Genomic DNA, 23,977 nt, shown 5'->3' with positions numbered 1-23,977 from the left:
TATTTGCAAACTACACATGATATATCAATGACTATTTAAATCTTTATTAATATCACAAGTAAATTAATAAAAGACCGTAATGTCAATGTTGCTTGATTCCAGTCCCTCAAATAATTACAAAGAGCGTTAGACAGTAATCAATTACACTGGCAATCAATCGACAAACCAAATGAAAATTTAATTGCTATTGAATTTTACCGCAATTGAATATTACATTCGGATGCAATTGCAATTAATCGTGAATTGTAATGAAATTCGTTTGCAATTGATTTAAATTGCAATTAACTATTGACTAATTAGCTCCCTCCTTGGAAACTGTACAATTTGCCTAATTTGTAGTACTCTTATTTTGCATAACCTAATTAAATGTATGAATTTCAAAATGTCGCGTATGAGGGACGTTATATTTTTTGGAAATAACGAGTAACATTCTTGTATTATTTTAATTATACAAGAGCAAGAGCTTTTAACGCTTTTGATATTTGCGAACGCAGGAGTTAAGGATGTTTGAACGTTATAATGTGTTTTTTGCATAAGCTGTGTGTATAACCTAAAGAATTTAAATGTGATATGTAATAGAGGATTAAGTGCATCTCCCTCCTTCTCTTATGATCCCCTTTTGTACTTCGTTCCCAGTACGTAATCCGGAAATTGTGGCTCCCAAATATTGCACGAGTTTAATGTAGTTGATTTGAAAGGGTCCCTGCTTCCTCTTTCAGTTATCATTTCAAATATATTATAGAATGTCGTTTTATACAAACGAAGTCGAAGTTATATTTTTATCCAATTCAATTGGAATATTCATCTCGAAATAGACAAAAGGAATTCATTTATATTGCAAGTTGAGGTAAATATGTTCGCGGTTTCAAATTTAAATTGAATCCATTATTATTAACGACGCGAACAAAGTTTAGCTTCTTGATCGTCACAAATTTAGTCAATTGGAAAAAATATTATAAAAGTAACAAATGTTAAATTTTCAAGCGATTGGTTGGAATTATCAGACCCACAAAAGAAGAATTCTGTGGTAATGTTACCTTTTAATTCCATTTTCATTAAAAATTTGTCAGAGGGTAGGTCAAAGAACTGTCCATTACGCAGTTTAGGTTGTAGTTCGATAAGATTGAGAAACATTGGTATAGCGGTTCCAGTATGAAAAGTGGCAGGGTTGGTCACCGATTTCTGAACTGTTCCCCGAATAACGGAAAAGTAGGTTAAGCGCCACTCGGCCTGGAGGACCGCCTAGTTTTTACCAGAATCGATTTGTCGGGAAGGCGTACGTTGGATCTACTTGTGAAACGCAGACGAGCAGAGACACTTCCGAGGCGTTTGCTCAAAACAGCTCGACATCCTTTCTGGAAACGTTGTCCATGTTTCGTTGAAAATGGACAAGTTAGACTGTGGGGTACTAAGCGAGGCAGGAAAACTAACTCGAGTCTCCATGCAGATATACGGGGACATTATGACATTACACAATAAAACATTAATACTAAAAGTACGTAGTGGAATAGAGGGTGGCTCGCTCGTTACAGTGAAGGGCTAGAAATGTTCGAATCGCGAGTTGGAATCCTCGCTGAGGCAATGCTAAATATTAAAGATTTTTCAAACTTATTTATACGTAAACTCGTGAGAAAGCAGATAATCCGTTTTTTCAAACAAGCACACCTACATACATATTAATTTAATTTATATTAGTACGGTAAAAGTCTTAATAATGGAAATCATTTCCTTAATTGTCCAACAACTGACCCATTTACCTCGACGATCGAGCGATCGAGTTAATAATAATAATAATTCGAGTGTCCTCACTCGTTCTGCAGACTTTCCAGTGTCTACGTGAATATTCGAACAAAGACGTACGCGGCCGATCATAATTCATACACCGAACCGTACAGGAGTAGCAAGTATTAACATTAATCGGTCGTTGCTCGGTCGTGGGGTATTATCGTATTGATTAATTACGCAAGATTCGGCCGTGTAAGGGAACGCATTAATTCGCAGGTGTCTCCACGTGACTCGTGCAACTTTGTTCTGTTTTCCTGCTCATAATTCTATCTGCAGTTTGAATAATGCTACTGAACTTTACGTTTCTATCATAAACGGTTAACTTTGTTTCTTGTATATAACTACAACCGATAAATAACACGACAGACATGTTAAACCTTTGAGCTCGACATTGTCGTTAGGCTGATAACCATTATTTATTCTTTAATTTTGGTTTCGTTTTGTCTACGGTGAAAACAGTTTTGTCGATCGATCAAAAGCAGATACTGGAACTAAGGGAAAACTCTATGCTCGCGGCAGCGTTATTTCGCAACTTTCACACACATACACACCCTCCAACCCTCCGTCGATTTTCCTGGAAACAGGAATTCCATTAAAGCTTTCAAATCGGCCGACCCTTTCATCAGACAGAATCGATTTTGCCGTCATCGTCTGTTTGAATTAAAACGAGCGACCGAAGCTGCGCTTCGAACTTCGTAGAACGTATCAATCTGCCGCGGTGGAAAAAGTCAGTCGTTCCAATGAAATTAACAGGGCGACGCTTCAATTCCATCCAAGTTGTACATTTACGAAAAACACGATGGCTCTTGAGAATCGATAGAGATAGAGAAAAATTTTGCTGAATGGAAAACGAATCAACTCTTAAAGAATATGCGCCGTTACGTTGCGTCGACATATTCGCGGGCGTTTGTTAAAACCAGTTTTGTCTCTGGTCTCGCGCGGCGATATCGATTTTTAGTAAATTCTTGACGCTTCCGCTCGATTCTCCGTGTCGTTGAAGGTTCGCGAGAAACTCGACTCGAGTTTCCCGGGGCATCTGGCTACATTTCGCGCGAGGAACTTCGGTACGAAATTCTGCGAGCAATTTGCACGACGTAGGCTCTCGTGCAAGTGGGTCAGCCTCTCGGTGTCCACGTGAAAAAAAGCTTAAGGCGCTGTCTGCGGTTGGTTCGCTCCGCGCTTTACGCGTTGTTGTCTATGGAGTTTGTGGGACTGCTCGTACGATCTTTCTGTATTTCATCGTTTTGAACACATCAGCGGTGTGCTATTTCCGATAAGTGGTTAAGTAAAATAGAACATCATTTTCCCGTGGCCAAATTATAAGACTAATAGTAGTACGTTTCGATTTACTATAGTACTGAATTTATTTTAATTTAGTATATATATTCTTTTATTTATTCCTACTGTTTCCTTTGGTCACTTTACTATTAGCTCACGCTTAAAAAGTGTGTTCATGACGTTCAAAAATAACGTGTTCGCGTACGGTTCGATTTTGTCGCGCTTTGATCTCGTCCTGTCATACTTTAAATATGAAATTCGAAAGCAAAGAGCGTGTTTGTGGCAGTCTCCACAACATGCCATTAATGACAACCTTTGAGCCCGAACAAAGCGAAGAAGAAAGAGTGGTATTTCATGAAAATCGCGGAGGAGTTCTTTGAAGTATCGGCGTGACGCACGTTTCATTGGCAGAAGCGTCGTGCACGTTTCCATATCGCAAAGCTCGAGTTAGCGAATTCGTCGATCCAATGCCGCTTCCTCCCTCGAAGGCTCTTCAGCCGTCGATTAGCAAAGAAAAGGCTTTCGGGATCGATGTAATTCTCGTCTCGTCTCGTTTCTCTTTCAATGAACGACTTAAACTACTTTAAGATCTGTTATCGAGAAGCATTCGTTCGAGTATCGTTTTAACCCATTCGGCCTAAACTACGACCAGTGCACGACCTGAGTCAAAACATAATAATTGCGAAACTCTATTTCGCATTATTTCCAAACGTTTGCTCGTACTTTTACGTTCAAAACATAAATCGGTATGAAAATAACCAAGGAATGGGAATCACGAGCAGTTTCGTAATATTTTTACAAAAACACACGTGAAATTATTCGGAAACACAAAAGTGGTCACTGTCGGCGCTTATCGTCGCGAGGGTTAAAACCTAACGTTGACCGACAGTGGGATTTCAGTCGTCTTTCCGGAATACTCGAAAAAACAGAAGGACGCTTGAACGCGCTGTGGACAAAAGACGGACCACGCCGCTTTTGTATTCTCTTTATCACTTTTTCTCTCTCCCTTTGCCTTCAATCCCGTCCTTCTTCATCCCCCGCCGTGACTGGATTTCGCGACGCCGCAATGGGAAAAGGGGAATGGATACGGAATATTAAAGAAAAGGAGCGACAAAGAGAGGCGGGAGTGGTTGAAACGATCTTGGCAAACGGGAGAGGCGTGGATCGACGAAATTCGGGTCGAAGAAAAGGACGGGGTGAGGTTGTGTGGGAGCGAACGGGGTAAGAGAAGTGGTTCTTCGGTGGGAACAATGGAAAATGTTTTCGGTGAGAATTCGTGTTCCTTGCAGCGTTGACGGTATTTGATCGCGAGATGCGTGTGTCCGCTGAAAGGGCGCCGTGGATTCTCCATCTTTCGAATTAACTCTATTAACGTTTTATGTTTGGAGGTCGTGATCGAGCACGTACTCGTGAACAATCTTTAAAGGAATAGAAAAGCAATTTTTATATTAAATATTCATGTTATATTTCGAAAACTGTGTATAATGGGTTTCAATTGTTCACAATTGAACACACCTTGGCCCACCCTGTATGTACTTGTCGCGGTTCAAATAAAATTTTAAGAAAGGTTACAGAAAATTTTAGCAAGACACAGTTTCAAGATAAACTCGATATGTTTTTTTACATTTATTAAAATAAACTCAACCATGCTCGTATTACCTCGAGTTCCCTTACAGTATAACTTTACATCCTTAACGCCAATGCAGGCTCGAGGCTCCCTTTCATATGCGACGCGAGTTCAATATCTAGTATTGCCCGGCACTATGATCGATTTCATTTCCCCGGTATTGCGATTAGGGGTCAGTCCAACCAGTATTTCTTTTTTTCTTTTTTCAACGCGAAAGACTCGTCAGCTCGAGGGACTGGCAGCCGTGAGTTTAAAATCTTGTCGGTGAAACTACGAAACGACTCAAAAACTCATTAAGGGCGTCGAAAAGGGTAAATTTCTCTTATGTATCGACCGTTATCGACTCGCCTAATAGACTTAACGTCGAGCCACGCCCGAATAGGATTCCTCGATATTCTTGCCGCATCACTCCCACGATGATCATTTTTCGTTTCGATTTTTAATCGCTGGACTGCGGATGTTTATGCATAATAAAATCCCTCCTTTAGTGACCTAATTCTCAACGTCTAATATTCGTAACATTGTAATTTCTATTAATTACAAATTTCTTTATCCGAACGTCCCTCGATTAATTCAGATAATTGAAGTTGTACTGTATTTCACATTATTCGAGCGTCCAACTCTGGACGTCTATTACAAGTTCGACAACCACGATTCAAACGCTTCGAAAACACTTGGTAAGATGACCTCCGCCTGTCTCCTAGCATTTATCACCGTTCTCGATTGCGGACGTGTTTCCAGCAGCCATTAAAGCAGACACCAGTCGTTTGAGCACCTCTGCTCAGACGATACGTGGCTTGCACGGTTCTCAAGAAGCGACAAGTCTAATAACGGACCGCGAGTTGCTGCAATTATGCCTATTATGCGAAGCACAACCGAGAATCGCCGATTGGTATCGCCCGACAAACGATGATCCTTGATGTTTGAATGATCCGTTTAAGTCGCCAGGGGTCATCTTAAAAATTACGTCGAATAGCACCACGACGAATCGCGACTAATATTTTTCTTGTATGTACTTTTAGAAAGGCACAACATCAATTTCTACAGTATCATAACTAGACCGCGGATGTTTATGGACATTTATATTTTTATGATATGCTCTCTGCTTGTAGCACACCCTGTATACACGTTGTTTCTCAATAAGTAGCAGAGTTAACTATTTCTCGTTCGAGTGACAGATATCAAGTAATTGTAGACGACACGAGATAACTATTACGGAACGAACGCGTTTAGAAGATGGACGTTTTTGAAGTAACATCTTATCTCGACTAATCTCTTCCTGCTCGATAACCAAATAACCTGAAACTCAGACATCATCTTTATATGAATTACTTAGTGCTAAACATTGTTCGTCGTTATGAAAACTAAGCAACGATAACGACCGAACGTGCTCGTTTCTATCTCGCGATGTATGTACGCGCGCGTTCATCCATAATCGAGCCCAGTGGTGCTCCATTACAAATTTCCTTCGCTATTACCATAAATTTCCGCGAAACGGCAGACGTTCCATATTATCGAAATGTTGCACGAACAAACAACAAACCTTGGCAAAGCTTCCGTCAATGTTACCAATGCCGTGTTCGACATACCATCGGTTTTCAACGATGTCCCTAACTCTTTCACTGTTGAATCAACACGTCAACTCTTTGAAGTTAGCTGGGTTAAAGACTAGCCAACCTTTTGCTTAGCTTTACTATTTTTTTACTAAGTTTTTCATTCGTGCGCCATTACTACGAACTAACGTTAAAAGTACAGTAAGTAGAATTAGAAAAGTATACGAGAAAGAGAAAATTTGAAAAACAAATATCTCGTATTCTTAACTTTGCATAAGTTGTACGTTATACCGTTATTCCAGTTATGCGATTGTCTTCGCTACGTTTTCGTTCTGTGCAGAATCCACGTCGCTTCGCATGTTTATTGGAACGACAAGTATACTATCGAGTGGTTGACGAGGATTCGGGATTCCAACTTTTATTTGCTCGGTTTGATTAGTTTAGTTCCCGCACATGGGTGTACCGATAACTGATCGAGTTTCCATTATTACGAAACAAAAGCAGACGCTACCGAGCGCGAGGATTTTGTTCTACTCCAATGATTCTCAATTTTCCTTAATTAAAAGTAGGACTAGAGCGACTGTTCGTAACAGTTACATGCTGAACGTGAAATATCGCGATAACAGTCCCGAACTTTTCAAGTATTCACATAGTAGGAGAACTCTCCAAGTTAGAGTTCGAGTTGGAGTTGGAGTCTCCAACCCACTGTCAATTTTGTGATACGCGACAAAGAAAGTTTGTTTACAAAGAACGGAATGAAAGCAACAACCCCAGTGAACACAAGGTGCAAGGGACTTTTTCTTCATACGCCACTGAACAAACAGATTTTTAAGATTCTCGTTTCCGATATGTTTCAGGAGGACGTGGCATATGGGTTCGCCTAAATGGTGGCTCTAAGGGACCCCATAGGAAAGGATGAGGGAAAGAACACCCTCTGTGGACGACACCCCGAAGAGGGCTCCACCAGCTCCACCCAGAGGTGAGTTTCGCGCTTTGTGACATTATCTTTTTTTATTTCGTGTGGGCTGCAGCTTTCAACTATAGACTAAGAATGCTTTCCAGAAAGAAACTCGAAAATGTGTTATATCGTGTCGTCTTGTCGTTTGTGGTTGGTCGCAACTTGGATCACGTTCGGTACGTTTATCGCGTTGTTAGTGTTGCCCTATATGTTCACGTTATAAGTAATAAAACGACACTCAAAAAATACTTTTTTTGAACTATCATTCGATAATTCTTTTCTAACTATAGAAACTTTGGACACTTCTGATGCTTTATCTTGAAATTGCGTAGCTGAAGTTTCGTTAAATTTTCTCAACAGACGCACGTCACTTTCTAGAATTAATGGAATGTGAAAATCGCGAATGTGGAAGCGTTAAAAACTATTTCTCGTGTAAAATATAGACGTAGAAAGCCGTGCAAAAAGATTGCTTAGGTAAAAAACACAAAGGTTTCTGTATTCAAAACGGTTCGTTTCTATTTATTTGGATGTCACGACAAGTAGGATGAATTGAAAAAGTTAATTAAGGAAAGTTAATTAAGGATGTTCCGAAGAAACATCCTTATAATATAAGCATATCTCCAAACCCGGAGCACTTCCTGAGACCACATTTTCGCGACCATGCTCCATTCGGATTCGCCACATTCCGTCCTTTACTTGGTCACGCCACTACGCCCAATACAATTCATCCTAATCTCACAAATCACCGCGTTCGAACACCGAGTTCAATCTAATAATAACCTCGCGTTAAGCGCCCTAACGGTGTCCGACGACGCTCTGGGCTTCTAATCAGCCACGAGTAACACGATTACTTTCGAAACACCTACTTTGCGCCAAGAAACAAATTACTCCATGCGAAGGACTAGACAAAAAGATTAGAAATCCTCGACATCGTCGTTCCCAACTACTGTAAATACGAGTAAGCATTCGTGATGCAGGGTAATATGACAAGTGCATGTCACGTAATCAAAAGGTACATGCACTCATGCAAAACGAAATATTTATTTATACTCATTAATAGATTATATTTATCGTTCATAAGTATATTCTTTGTATGTTTTTCATATTACTTTATACCACGAAACGCATAAAATCCGCAGTCTAGTAGTGACATTGATGCATTACTACTAGTCATCAATCACAAAGAATTCAAACAACTAATACTTTTCAATGATCAGTCATTATCGCACAAATTATTGAAGTCGTATTCGTCAGTCATTCCTTGGATTACAATTAGCCCAACTCTGATTACGTTAAATAGAATCCACTCTAATCCCACAAATCAACACGTTCGTAGTTCAATCTAATAATAACCTTGCGTTTAGGCGTCGAAACGGTGCCCGACGACGTTCTGTGCGTCTAATCAGTCTCGAGTAGCTCGACTACTTTCGAAACACCTAGTTTGTGTTTATAACTGCCGGGTTCGTGGATGATGGGTTATGTAATCCTAGCGCAGGTTGCAGGTTTACATCGACGGGAGCGCGGATGCGTGCGGGTGTCACACGCATCGAGACCAGTGACGATAAGCCGGCGATATTAAGGCGCGATAACGCTCGCGGGACAGGTTATAGGCACACACGCTTATGTGTGCCAGTGAAACGGCATGGCCGACGTTCGTCGAGGCCTTGAAAATACCTGCTAAATAATCGCGTTCGCGAGCTCGCACGATCGGCCAGCGGTTTCTCGCTACTGGACTCGAGTGGAATTTGAATTTGAATTTTATTTTCGTCTTTCGGCTACAGGCTGATTTCGAAAGAGCCTTGGCTTACGGGTTAAGGGACATTCATTAAAGCTAGCTCTACGGACCACGGTCATTTCGACCCATTTCAAGTTTTACAAGGTTTTACAAAATCGTTTACACTTTTCCTCGACCAATTGTGCCGATTTTTATCCATATAAAGAGATAAGCATGTATCCAAATTCATTTCTCTCTGAGACTTGTAATTAATTTTAGTAAATCGACTTCACTTATTAACACGTTGACTAACACGCTAACTCTTATGACAATTTTTACGAGGCTAAAATTTTGTTCCGAAATAATTGGAAACTATATAACGTAAAATTTGTCACAGTATTTGTTGTTACGACCTTATCAGAATTCAGGAATCTTATTTACATTTATTTTCTTCTCGACACTCGATCTTCGGAATGAATTTTTGAAATTCCTAGTGAAAAAGTTCCGTCACCCATATATGAGTGACGTGGCGGTCAACGCGTTAAAGGATTATTTCGGTAACAGAGATCTGATAAGAAATCTCGGTGAACCTAGTGTCAAAGGTGTACATTTTGAGAAAATACAAAGGAAAAATATATTTGTTGTTAGTTCTAGACTAGAGTATCCCTTTAATCAGGTCAAAAGCGCTGCTCCTTCGTCCGATACGGCTTCTCGGTCGATGCTCCAACTGAGAACCGCTGCGAAAGCTGATTTTCTCGCTTCGCGATCGCATTCCCCGCGGGTATGTCCCTTTCGTTCGCACGTACGACATGCATAACGGTGTCTGCATGCGATGGCGACTGGAGCCCCTGCAGGGTTTCCTTTTTGTCCGTCGGCGAGTGTCACACGCGCGAAACCAGACCATGCGTTGCAATTAAACTCTCGCGAATTCGCCGTTCACGCTTTTCGACAAATAACATTTTGAAACATTGGGACAGTCAAGTTTGTTCATTGTTCGAATTATTTCTAAATTCTATTTGCCAAAAAGTGTGAACGATGAACTCGTGAATCTTAAACCGAATCTTTTATATAACGTACTTTTTAAGCCACAAAACATTAATTTTGCAAATATTTATATAATTCTAGTTGAAACGAGAATAGGATACCTAAACAAATTTCGGTTCATTTTATTCCTTCGAACTAGAGACCCCCCTGAGAGACATGCAGTTATCTTAAAAAAATAACAGGGCGTTCGAACTCGTTTTCGGTCGATTACGTTTAAAAGCTTTTCAGTGACGTAGATTTTCGCGAATATTTGAACAACACCGGTCGACATCGAAACAGAAGATGGAGTACAGGGTGTGGCCGGAATAGGGGTAGAGGGTGGGCAGAATCCCTCGCAGAGGAAGAAATTACTCCGTGACGAATGGGCGAGCTCGCCTCTGCTCGAATCATCGAGTGGAGACGACCATTTAATATTTCGCATCGACCAGTGAAACTCAGCTTTGAGAGTTTAGGTTTAGGGCTGGCATTCGTTTAAAATATCGTACATCGTCCTACACCTAATCCGTATAATAGATACGCGCCGAGCGTCGAGCCTTGGCTGTTTTATCGTTAAACGAAGCACCGGCTGATTGTCCTCGGCAAGTTTTTCGCGCAAGCACCGTCACAGTTTCGCGCCGTTCCAACAATAGCCATTATTATCTGTTCACTCCTCGGAGTAACTCGGCTACGCATTCATTCGTCTTCTTTTCGCCCGCTAACCACGGACGAAACATACTCCAACGCTTTCCTTCGTTGCCGCGCGAGCCTGCACAAAAGGTGTTCCAACTCTGTTCTCGTAAGCGCGGTACATCGTAATTTTCTCCTGTTCTTACCGGTTATCCGTCTCCGCTTCGAACGGACGAATAAAACAGAGCGTGTGTCATTCTGTTGCCACTGTAAACTGCTGGCTGGAATTTAAAGCGCGCGCTGTAAAGGGTTTACGACTTCCGGTGTAATCGCAGAGTGGTCACGGATGATTTCCTTCCGGAATTTTCCGCGTTCGCCTCGTAGAGAAAAACTAGGCTCGAATTCATGAATAACTGCAACTGGAATTTTTATATTATTAATTAGTCGCGTACTGTCAGTTGTTTCTCTGATGCTTCCTTGAATCGAGCCTGCCCTCGTTTCCTAAACTTCTTCATGTTATTCGCGTCGGATAGATTCTTCCTGTCATTTGGACCGACAAATGACGACAAAAGGACGAAACGAGCCGAACGTAATATTTCCAACTTAATTTTAATAGACTTTTCAGTGGGGAAATCGTTTCCTCTTGGTTCCAAGTAATTCCCGATCGCATTGGAAAGCGGGTGGGAGACTATCGAAACGGACTCTCTGTCCATTAACGTGATTCGCTATTCCGGGTAGGATTAATTGAGTTTAGCCTCGATGCATACGAGGTCTAGGACGTTCTGCGCGTAAACGTTCCCGTTCAAGGCCCGATCCTGCGCATAATTGAAAAGTTAGAAACTCTCCTTCGATAAGCAATTACATCGTCGACCTCCCGATATCCCCGAGAAATTCGATCATCATCGTCGCCAATTCCTGCTGGAGCGCCTGCTGCTACGCGACAATTTTTTCCCGCACAGATGAAACGAAGTTACCTCGAACGAGAGCGATGAAATGAACGAACGGAGTCAAGTTTGATCCGTCAATGAAAACTAAAATTTTATATTTTTTACTGTAGCTTCGTGAAAGTTTTATCGATCGATCTGGGAGGTGCTTCCGATTAAAACGAGCTCAAACACGACTCTGTTCCGACTAGTTTTCAGGGGAAGACTCTAGTACGAACCGAGAAAAAAATCTAGTTTTCTTACTGCATACACGAATGCTCTAGATTCTTAAGGGGAAGAGGGAGCTTGTATTTACATACATAGAGTACCCCGAAAAGAAGTATATAGTCCATACAACAGAATGTTGACATAAACAGTTGTTTGTATAACGGAGTTTCTACTGTTACCAAACAATTCCATTCGATCTCTGTTTACGTTTTCATCGTAGTCGTGCTTTCGCCAGGCGTGGTCTCCTTTCCTGGAACAAACTCGTCCGTTCGTAGAACACTCACGGGCGCGATGGGCCTCTTTGTTTCTCGCGTGGCTAGGGGAACCGGACAGGTTCAGCGGAACGTGTCTTCGAATTAATAAAGATGATCATGCTAATCGGTAGAACGCAGCGTCTGGGAGATGCGACCGAGTGTATCGTTTTAGCGCAGCCGTGTAATTAAACGGGGGTTCGTTGAACTCGCGACTTTTATTGAATCCGCGGAGTTCGTTTTCGCGTCGTTTTTCGCCTAAACGTGATTACTGGCCGCGAGCGGATGTCCGACGGCTAAATTATAACTATACGATCGCTCCGACACCTCGTGCAAGGCTGCTCGCGACAAGGTCAGGCTCGTTGCTACGACTACGATCTTAACCTCTTCACGCCCTTGGCCACATACGTGGACGTTTAGTTTTTTTATAATTATAATTACTGCCGATAATAAAAAGAACAAAAATTTGATAATAACTTATTCGCTACAGAATTATTTACGAAACATTTACGAGACACGGATATCAGAAAACACATGCGTTAATTAGACACGTACACGTGTAACGAATAAATTCGTATTTTTTTTTGGATAAATCTACATCGCCAAGAAAATAGTGTTTGGCGTTAGCGCGGCTGACGGGCATGCGCGGACGGCTATATTCGAGCAGCGACGTGGTAAACTTACTCGAACATTTCCGGGCCAGGGCGTAAGTACACCGTCGTTAATACAGGAAACCATGTAAATTCCATTCGCGCAATTGAATTCGTCAATGGACCATCACGTTGATTCCACGGAAACAGTCCGCACCCGGGGGATCATTAACGAGCGTGACCTGGAATTATGAGGCTCGTAATCATCGTCAACAACTGGCCAACCAGCACGACGTGCACATGTCCTCGTGGATCACGATTTTGGAATCCTGTCCGGGCCTGGAGCACTGCCAGTGCTGCTGGATCTCCTCCTTTTAATCTTCTTCCATTCCACGACTTCCAGTCACAGTCCTCGTCACAGTCTTTTTTGTGCTCTGGACGAAATGCCACGGCTAGAGCATCGTAGTTCCAGATCGTGAATTACGAGCCTCTTATCCGTTGGGTAGCTGTATCTTTCATTGGGGATTCCCATTGGTACGTGTTATTGAAAAATTGATTTATTAGTTAACGTGTACTAAGTAATATCGAGTTGTAACGGGACAGAATTAATTTCTACATCTAACGTATCATCAGTTTTCTTCCTTCTTTACTCGAGTTCTAATTCAAACGGAGGCCCGTAACGAACAGGGACAACTGCAAACTGAATTGAAACCTCATCTGAAATACAAAGTTTCACTCCGAGTTGAATCTACCGTTCAGAAGCTCGGCGATGGAAATACTAGGTTGTCCTACTTCCTCTTCTTGCATTCATGTTCAACCGTTGTTTAACAGAAATACTGTATTCGCTATTTACCCTGTTTATCGATCAAGTTCGGTTTGATTCACCTCTTGTCGTGTAAATTGGATTTGCTCGAACCTTGCATTTTAACTCCTAGTAGCATTGAAAGTAACTAAATTACTCCATACAAAATTATTATGTTATTCTGCACGATGATTCTCAGAATTAAAAAAGGTCAGGAGTAAACAATTATATTCCTTAATATAAATATATTGTCATGCATTGAAATAGATTGAAATTAAACAGAAGCTCATATACGAAACTTTCAGTTGTGAAAATTGAAATATATGTATTTGCAGGTTTCGTACCTGAAGCTTTTAATATAATTGAAACCAACTAATCAAGGGTTCCAGCTTAATTGAAACAATGTTTCTTACCCCCACGATAAATACGTACATTTCATAACAGACATATGAAATTAGCCCAGGACGAGGATTATTAATCCATTAAAAAATAGAACGGGCATTTCACAAATTTTCATTGGAAAAATTCCAATTATATAAAATTCTGATTTCACGAGAGTTTGAAATAGAATCGAAATGAAAGTTTACATCTGATAACGATAATGTTCAACAAACGTAAAACACGTGTTCATTTGATTAAATAACATAGTTAATAAAAATTCTGATAACCTAGATCCTTAAAATTTGAAACAGAACAAAGGCTGGAATCTCTGTTTCCACATTTATAGCTTGCAGTAGAATTGGAATAGTAGTTCGTCAGTGACAAAGGGTCATAATCGCAGATCATCGTTTCTCAACGCAAATTTGAATCGAATATGGAACAATGGTCCACCATGCGGCGAGCAAATTTTCATCAAATCAAATCTGGAGCACGTCTTCTCTGAATAGAAAAATAATTCAACATAGACGAAAATTTTAGTTAAAATCTTACTATTGTTTCGTGACTAATTGAAAATTGTAAGTTTCGTGCAATCCTCATTGAAAACTGGACCACGACGACCACAGCGCTCTTTTTACGAATAGACAATTAGGAAATGAAGACAGAATCGAGCCGATTCTCGAACCGAGTATCATTTCTGGGCTAGGAGTGGCTCGAGTCTTTTAAAATGATCGTCATCGTCGGCGTCATCGCTCACCAGCCAGCCGGTTTTCCCCCTCGTGGGGCGACCTGGTGTTCAAATCTCCTCTCTTTTGAAAGGAGGGTGGTGTGGCGACCCCTTTCGACGCAGCAGAGGGGCGATTATCGATTTTCGAGCTCTCCCTCCTCCTCAACTTCCGGACGAAACGGCGTCACGAGAAGCGCGACGGAGCGTGTGCGGCTTTATCATCATTCTTTCTAGTCTTCGTTTATCACCCTCTCCTCTGTTTTTTTTTCTGCTTCCCTCCTCTCCTTGTCTTCGTCGCTTCTATTCTTCGGTTTTATCGTACTACTCTTCACCCTTCCTTAATTTCCATTGTAGCTTTGGTTTCTCTTATCCATTTCTCGCCACATGCTTCCTTTATCTGGTCCTGGACTTATTAACGTGCCATTAAGCAAATTTTCTCGTTCGTCAACCAAATACTTCGTGTTACGTGACTTCAAGATCATTTGGCAAACATTGATGTTGATGGTGAAAGGATCGATGCTTGGTGGAATTGTAATTAGAACATGATTTTGTATATGTTGATATGAGTGATCGATAACGATAACTATGTAATTCCAAGAGGGAATATTTAACGAACTTTTCACGGTTAACATAAAGTTTATATAGAAATTACTGCATAAAAGTAACAATGACAACGATAGCTGCGTATGATGGTACCAACGATAACGGTGACGATGACTACGATAATAAGGATAACGATGACGATGGCGATGACTGTGTATGATGACAATACCGATAGTGATGACTGCGTATAACGGGTGGCTACATAATATACCTTAACTATTATATATTCCAGTGACTATAACAGCTCTTAGTCTTACTTACAATACAGTCACGACTTGTTCCGATTGGCGCAAGAAAGTACACCTGCTTTTTACCTCGCGAATACAAGTGACGCCAGTTGGATTTGCATGCGGAAACCCCGCTTAAAGCACTTTATCCCTCGTGCGGCACGAATCAGTGTCATCAGTGTCGCAAGGTGCATCCATCCATTACCAATAGAAACAATTATACTTAGATTAGGGAAGGTTAGAAAACATTTGTCGCTTATCTCTTATACTTTTTTGACACCCTGTACATGCACATCCCTCCCCTCCCTCGTTGTTCGTGTTCCCCTCTCCGTCCACCCTCCCTTTGCACGTCTCTCTCCCGTGTCCCTGTCGCCTCTTTTATTTCTACCCACTTCGCTTCTCTCTTGCTCGCGCCTCTCCCTGCTCGGTCTCATTCTGACTTGTCGTGTCGCGTGACACTCCCTCTTTCTCTCCCACGATTCACTCCACCCTGTCTCTCCCTTTGTCCCTCGCGTTCCAACCTGGAAACTGGTCGAACGAGGACGGCCGGCTATACCTAGAGGAACGAAGATATTGTTTACGAGACGTGCGAAGGGAAAATGGAGGGCGAATAAAGCGGAACCAAGAAATAGTCATTTTTCCAAATTTTTCCCGAAACAAGGCGAGGGTAGGTTCTCTTACGTATAAACCAATTCTCCTGTTTTTCGTTTCGAAGCTGAGCTTTGTATCGATGTTTCGAAAATATTTGCGACTCCACTGCATTATTCATAATTGAATAGGATTAATTAACTCTCATGAGCCGAACTTTTTTTCTGCAGACAATTTGCAAGGCATTTACTCCGATAAATTGAAATTGATAGTGTGGCTAACCGTCGCGGCAAGCTAGTCGGAAGCAGAGTTTTGTTGACGCGTTCGAAGGCGTGTTTCCCTCGAAAATTCCCAATGAAAATGTTCGTGCTGTAACAGCAGTGTCAAATTAGCTCCGCGAAAGTGCAGATGAAATATTGTGATGGATGAAACGCGAGTAGCGACGCGGGGAGATACGTCCGTGCACGGTTTGTTGAGTGATAAAAATTGTTTTACAATACCGCGCGCATCACACGCAGCGCGCAGGAAACAAGGGAAGCAAAATGCGAAACACACTCGTGTACGAACGAACGAAAACAGAGGAGGTAATCGTTTAAATCAAGCTCAGGGCATTATTCGAATGGACGTGTTCCAAGACAATCGTTCGAATAATAAATCGCTCGTTTGATTAAAACTTTTTTAATCAGATGGACGAATGGCTTCATTGTCCGATTCTCGGTCACGAGTTTATACATAAATGCCGTGGAAAACATTTTAACACTTTACCGACTGGTAGCCTATTAATCTACATTTTTGGTAACCAATGATTTTTGTATCTATTATTGATACGTAGAGGCCCCCAAGCGTGACGTTGACTTTTAATTAGCTTTTGCTCAATGATAGATAATAAAGTATTGAATTTGATATTATCAGTTACTTCGCGATACTTTGATTATTGTTTTAAGTTGTTTCATTATGTATCTGTGTTTATTGTTGGATCTTTAATTGTACGACCGAATCACTAATTGATTTTTTCCTTCTTGTTTCAGGTGAGCCACAAAAACTTACTATAAATGAACTGAGCTAATATCCAAAGAAATTTTGCATCACAGGTATTTATCATAACTAACCATTGTTGACGAAAAAAATATTATTATAAAGAGTCCCGATTGTTTTCGAATTTTCCACGCATAATGTGATAATGAACGTGAAGGTACATGTCGGAGGCGAACGAATCGAATAATCGACCTAACCCAATGACAAGTTGCGGAGCTCGGTGCAAACTCTGCCCACCGGAAATGGAGTACGCAAGTTCCATCGTTCCACTCGATGCACCATACGGCTACGTAAACCTTTTACATGAGCTACCAGATAGCTCGAATACAGTTATACCGATTTTCTCTGCTAACAAACTGGGAAATTTATAGCTCGAGCAGCGAACACTACCGACGGGATCTCAGCTTCGGTGTATAATATCATACAGTTTGGATCGAAAAGTAGCCAGAAGGATAAGGAACGCGATCATAATCTTGTTTACATTTTACCTGTACAAACGCAAACCTAAAATTATACAAATGTCACCCAGACTGTATCGAATACTTGCTTTGAAAATTACCCCTTTAACGTATCTTTCATTGTGATCGATGCATTGGCTCTTTCATTTTGTAACGTTGTCCTTCATTAGGCAACGCAGCGTGCTCGATAACGAGGCATTAATTATTGCGAGGTGCCTTGCCTGCACACCGATCGATAGCACTTTGATCACTTTCAAATATCGCGTTGACATTGCTGACGTAAACTTTCAATGTTTTTCACATAAGAAGTTAAAATTCATATTTCAGGAAGGTTGAGAATATTTTACAGGATGTTACAAGTTCCAAGGCAACACAAAAGGAAAAACAACCATTTAAAACCATGTGTGACGTTTACTGTAAATATCTAGGAGACAGTAATAATTAAACTACTATTCATAGTACTTTAAACCACTGTGACTTGAAATTTTGTTTTGCGAAGAGATCGAGAATTAGCCGGGATGCGCTGGAATTTCTCTAATTGTTTTTTATTACCCTCTCCATTCGTCGAGCAACATTCGACGAACAAAAACTCTTCCTCGTTTTACTCTCTATCCGATGAAAATATCATGGGTCAAGGTGTTCTCGAGAAAAGTAAAGAAATGGAAAGAGTTTCGAGAGGAAACTCCATCGGGAGCAAAAGGTTGCTCGTCGCGATAAAGAACGGAGTTACGTGTGCAATAAAACTGCGCGAGCACATCGGACTTTTTCGCGGCGAAACTTGGATTTTTACATTCGCGGAATTATTAGCGATCATTCAATTTACTCTTGGCTCCAGAACGCGTGCAAACATTTTGAGTGGGAATGTTGTAATATTTGATTGCAAATTCCATCGTTCGATCGCATGGAAAAAAGTAATTTTACGGACGTCGATGATCCGCTAAATTGTTATCATTTTCAACATTTACGAGAAGCAAGTAAAATCGTCGGGCGATTTTTTTTTATTTTATTAATTCTGCGCATACGTGTGGGATAATAATATTAAGTTTAGATTGTAGCTCAAAGTATTTGTTCGTGACGTTTTTACCATCGCACATTTTAAAGCACTTTTTTTTTTTAGGAATTACATATCAAACAATATTTACAGAGCTTAATGTACATATATTGAATTTAAATAACATTAATACCAGTTTACGATTCCTTTGATTGGAATTACTTCCGAAAAAAATTGTTTTTTCCACCAATTTGACTACCCAGTCCATTTAAGAACGTGCGAAAGGAAGGTTCCGATGTTTCGAAGACTTTTCTCATTTGCGAGAAAGCGTGATTAGCGTAAACTATTTTGTTTCGATGTCCTGTTCTCTTGTTATTCGAGTACTGTTATTCCCCTTATTCGAGTTCTTTTTACTTTCGAGATTCCTTTTCCAGGGAAACGGTTATCCGTTGCGAGCACTAAACGAGTTCGCGTGGAAAGAGTCTGCACAGTTTTCTAGAACAGTGCCGTAACCGAGTCAAGACTCTTCAAAGTATAAAATCTTCGCAAGATAATAGAAAAGTTTCCTTTGTTACGCTTACATAGTGGATAATAGAAATTTCTTCTTCGTACCCGTTGCTTTCACTACTAGATCGACTATTATCAGGGTGTCCGTTCATACGTTTCACTATTATCCAGATTTGTGCGAAGCAGTTTTTAAGAATATTATTATAGATTTATTATATATAGATATTCTTCTTATTTTCTACTCCCAAGCACCTACATTGATATTTTTTTACTACAATTTCCAAGTGGGTGTAGAGAAGCGAAAGTCTGGTCTCGCTGTACACTTACGTAGAAAATAAAGCTGCATGGAAAGAATTTCGGTGCAGCTGCCGTCGGATACATAGCGTCGCGTGTATAGTGAAAAATATTGGAAAAATATTCAAGACGCGCGAGCCGATGAATGCGAGGATGATGCTTCTGTAAAATCCTATGCATCCTTAAGCGGAAGGCGCTTTCCTTGGCGACTTCGTTGTACTCACCGATGCTGAAAGCAGAACTCTGCAATTAATACACCGCGATGTCTACTTACTTCTTAGTTGAACACCTCAATCTGCGATATCAAGAGTTTTTTATTTTCTTTTACTGAATTAATTTCTACGTCTAATAAAATAATAAATACCTCCTATTTCGAAATTTGTGGAAAATTGAAAACGCAATAGAGGACTCCTCGAACCGGTCTTGCACGTTTCAGAGCAGAATGATGGTTCAGAGCAGAATGATGGTTCAGATGCACGAGACGCATCGCTGGAGAAAGATAATTGCCGGCAAGACATCGTGAAATCATTAAACGGAATCGTGCCGTGTAATTTTGCACTCCTGCAATGCGGTATTGCATACGAAATTTCATTAGCATGTCGCGTAATCCAAGCAAGCCATCATGGCGTCTTCATTTATACTCTTTGGGACTTGTTTGTTTGATCAATGACGATGAATCTTTATGGAGATCGGAGTGGACGTCGGAGAAAGCAGATATCGCTATAATTACTGCGACGAGACAAACATTTTTTTCATTGTGTTTCATTGTATATCATTTCTTTGTGACCTAATCCGTTTCCTAGGATAATTGCAGATGCAAGAAATGGCGGAAAACCGGTAACAGGATCCGGTGCGGTACGTAAACGCGATTTTCTGCGCTCATCGTTGCCGTCGGGTCCCGTATTCCGCACCACTTGGCACCTCGCCCGTGAAAATAAACGCTTCTCGACCGAAGCGGACCCTTCGACATTCCAATCTCGATGAACTTTCGACTGTAACGGGCCAGCTGCCGGTTTGGACCTGCAGGATAGCAAATCCCGAAGTTTTCTACCGATCACGATCCTCCGTTGTCGAAACTACCATTGTCAGGGGATTCGTGGCCTTTCCAACTGTCCATCCAGATTTCAACCCGATACTCGAAGGGACCCTTTAATTACAAGTTTAAATAAAGCCTTTTCTGGCTCATTCGCTTCATTCACGTGTCCTTAGGATGACACAAAAGCGTACATATAACTGCAAACTCTGTATTAGAATCACGAGTGTTCTCGATACCTTCTTGAATATTTTTAATTAAAAACAATATGTTTCGTATGTTCATACTTGAAAACCAAAATAATTACGAAATATGAAAAATGAAAAAACTGGGAATATTACGAACCAACGTTAGGTATCAATTGTATATGATTGTTTCTCATGTTTAAATATTATCAGAGGCAAACCTCCTGGTTCTCTACCGCTATCACAGAGATTTAATTTCACCGCTGCGGAACAACGGCACATACTTTAGGAGCTTTTTCGTCCGCGCGGGGCTCGAGTTTCCGACCGTGAAACGACTTAATCGGCTTACAGTGAACCTTTAATAACTTCTACACGGGATATTAAATCAGAAACACCGAACTTCGTCCCGTGGCGTTGTTGGGAGGATTGTTTGGGCTGGTATAAATCTGTTTTCCCTGCAATGAAACACGATTTCCTTGGAACCACGTTTACTTAACAATTTTACATTACTTAAGTCTAAAAATTTTACTTATTGTTATTCTAACAAAATTACGAATAAGTATATCTGGTTAGCCTGCAGTTACAAATGATTGAATAGAGAGACAAAATGAATATCTTAAGTTAAATTTTCCTATCGACAACAGTCAGCCTATCCAGCGCTAATCGATGGGCCTGATCAATTTCCAGAAGCGGCCTCGGCGGACGTGGCTGGCAGCAAGACGAGCAGCGAGACGGTCGACGTTTTCAGTGCCGTGAGTTTTTCTCCGACAACGACGGCGTCGCCGTCAACGGCCGCGACGACGACCACGTCAGCGTCGTCACCATCGAGCGTCGACGGCAGAATGGTCGCTTCCACGCACAATCTCGATGATCTAGGTGTCAGTCATCCGGCAAACGCGAACGGCGATCGTCAGCAACAGCAGGAGAAGCACGGGTACGCGTACAGATCGACCCAGACCGCTCAGGACAAACGCAGCAGGCTGAGCAACGTGATAAACAACCTGAGGAAGAAGGTCCCGGATTCGCGTAGTGTCGAATCGCCGAGAAAGGAGGAAGATGGTAGAAACAGCGTCGAAAGGAACCTAGAGACTCTGGAAAAGTACGTGATGACGGTGCTAAACGGCGTGATCAAGGACGAGGAGAACGACGATAAGGAAGTAAGAGGGAAAAAGGAGGCCGAGACGGGCAAGGAACAGGAGAAGCTGACCGACGATCAGGAAGACGAAGACTCCAAGGGCCCGATAGTCAAGTTCGAACCCTCGAAGCCCAACGAGAGCAGGACGGAAATTGCTGTCCTATCAGAGCTATCCGAGAAGGTGGAGAACAAGGAGCCTCCCTTGGAGTATCGTAAACTGGCCAACAGGGATGAAAGTCTGCGGCAGAGCGAGGACTCGAGTTGCTCGGGGATTACAGACAGTCAGGGGTCCTATGAAGAGGATACTAAGAAACAGTCCTGCGAAACAGAGACTGGGGAGATGGAGTCGTTGAAAGGTAACAAGTGTTCCGCCAAAGAAACGAAGCACGGGGACCAGTCTGTCCAGGAGGCGAAAAATGAGAGTCAGGACGAGGAAAAGAAGGAGAATCGCTCGCTGGGAGCGATCATCATGGAGAGGCTGAACGATCATCAGCCTGAGGAGAAAGAGAATCGGGAATTAGTCGCAGAGAACGTCGAGCTGAGGAACGTTTGCAGGGATCTGCTGAACGACGTGTTGAACGGTATTAATCAGTTGATCGACGAGAACAGCCAGGAGAAGGAGGAGACCAAGACAACGGAGAATTCCTTGGAGTTCCGCAACCACAGAAGTCAAGATCTCTCCACGACTAGCCTTCACTGCAGTTTGCCCCTGGACAAGGTAGCTTCCGTGCTGCAGAATTGTCAATCGAACGAACCGAGCGTTCCTCACTCGCCTTCGTCACCTTCCTCGTCTTCGTCCTCGCAGAGTTCGAAGTCACCCTGCAAACCTTCGCCTCCTACGGTCAGGCATCTGTGTCTCTATTGCGACAGAAAGTTTCTCTCGATATCTCTGAGGCAACGGCACACAGAGAGAGTCCACCAGCAAGGTGGCGGCAGAAGGTCGGAAAGGAACTCGAGGAAACCCTCGCAGAACTGCCAGTACTGCTCCGACAAGTGCGCAGAGAATCTGGAAGGTCTGTTCCAGCACATGGTGGGCAACCATGGTGACAAGTATCACGCTTGTGTACAGTGTTTCACGAGGTACCTCACCAGGGAGGCTCTGGCGGTCCACATGACCGAGAATCATGGGGTGAACGCGGACAGGAGCAGTCAGCAGGTTCAGGTGAGTATTCCAAAATTTAAGGAAGGAGTCTGATCCAAAACAAAGTTTTTTTTTTCAATGCATACTATTTTAAGAAATAATTGATTTTTGTTCTTGAAACTTTTTTTCACACAAAGATACGTTCAAAGAAGAAAATTTGACGTTAAAGATTTAATTTGAATATATACATGTATAGATATACACTCTCACAAAATTTGACTAAATTAAATCTAAATTTCGTTTTGCTTCGAAAAGTCACGTCTTTTAAAACAAGTTCTTAAGGATATGTCCGTTCTCTTCCGCAGGAGAAGATGAAGGAGTCCTGCAAGGAAGGTAACCAAAACGTCCGCGAGAAGGCTGAATTATCGAGCACCAAGGAAAGAAGATCGGAGGAGCTCGATCACGAGCACCGAATGGAGTCCATTCTGCTGAAACCGATCCTCCAGACGAAGGACGCCTTTAGCAACCCAGGCAGCCCGGAGTTCGACAGTTCGTTCTACAGCAGCGTCAGCTGCAACATCCGCGAGAACCTTCTTCACCATCTGGACGGCAAGTTGCAGAGCACTTCCACGACGATCGTCTCGTCAACGAGCACGTCTACCGCGGACGCGAAACCGCAGCAACAGCAGTCCTACTACGAGCACAACGTCAACCAGATCCAGTTTCCCATCGACATCTCGTTGACGGCAGCCACGCCCGTCTATTCCAAGGAGTACGCCAGCGAGGACTACGAAAACTCCAGCGAGTACGCCCAGAAGCCTGGCAAGAGCAACAGGTCGCATCCGCGACGGGTGTCTTTCGAGAAGTACAACTTCCCCAGGAAGTACGACGGTAAGGAGCAATGGACGTGCTCCATTAAAGATCTCAGCAAATTCGACATTTCGACGCAGTTGTCGCTGAGGAAGAAGCAACAATTGCTGAAAGAGCGTATCACGCTGAACAGGTTGCAGCAGATACCCTTACTCGGTATGTCCGCGACCACGGACATCGCACGAGACGAACAAAGCATCTCACGGGTGTCCAACGAGATCGAGAATATAGAGGGAACGACCACTGGCAGAAAGAACGCCGTGAAGTCGACGGAACGCGAGTCTGTCACTTGCGAGATAAAAAAGGTCTCCCAGGCTACAGAGTTCACCGTGGAATTCGGTAGCTTCCTGAGGCTACGGAAATGGGACGAAAAGACGTCCTCCGAGGCCGCGAAGAAACAGGAAGTTGTCTACGCGGAGCTGACTGGAGAATGGTCGAGACCGCGGGTCTACATTTGCGGCGCCTGCGCTACCAAACATGTAAGTTCTTGCAAGATTGGTGTTGGA

General features: G+C 42.2%; 1 protein-coding gene across 2 annotated transcripts in view; it reads left to right on the top strand.

The window, feature by feature from the left end:
• The window catches only part of LOC128875663 (uncharacterized), a 53,320-nt gene that overhangs the window by 5,348 nt on the left and 23,995 nt on the right, over positions 1 to 23,977 (top strand). The window contains exons 2-4 of one of the 2 annotated variants that reach the window (XM_054121462.1): positions 7,104 to 7,222; positions 21,073 to 22,682; positions 22,967 to 23,950. In XM_054121462.1, the coding sequence (XP_053977437.1) occupies positions 7,159 to 7,222; positions 21,073 to 22,682; positions 22,967 to 23,950 (2,658 nt within the window). In that variant the 5' untranslated portion in view covers positions 7,104 to 7,158. Of the gene's footprint in view, positions 1 to 7,100; positions 7,223 to 21,072; positions 22,683 to 22,966; positions 23,951 to 23,977 lie in introns of both variants that reach the window. The other variant, XM_054121454.1, reaches the window with a different exon arrangement.

The sequence above is a fragment of the Hylaeus volcanicus genome, chromosome 1, assembly GCF_026283585.1.
Source record: "Hylaeus volcanicus isolate JK05 chromosome 1, UHH_iyHylVolc1.0_haploid, whole genome shotgun sequence".
NCBI lineage: Eukaryota > Metazoa > Arthropoda > Insecta > Hymenoptera > Colletidae > Hylaeus > Hylaeus volcanicus.
This window is presented reverse-complemented; position numbering and strand designations above follow the sequence as displayed.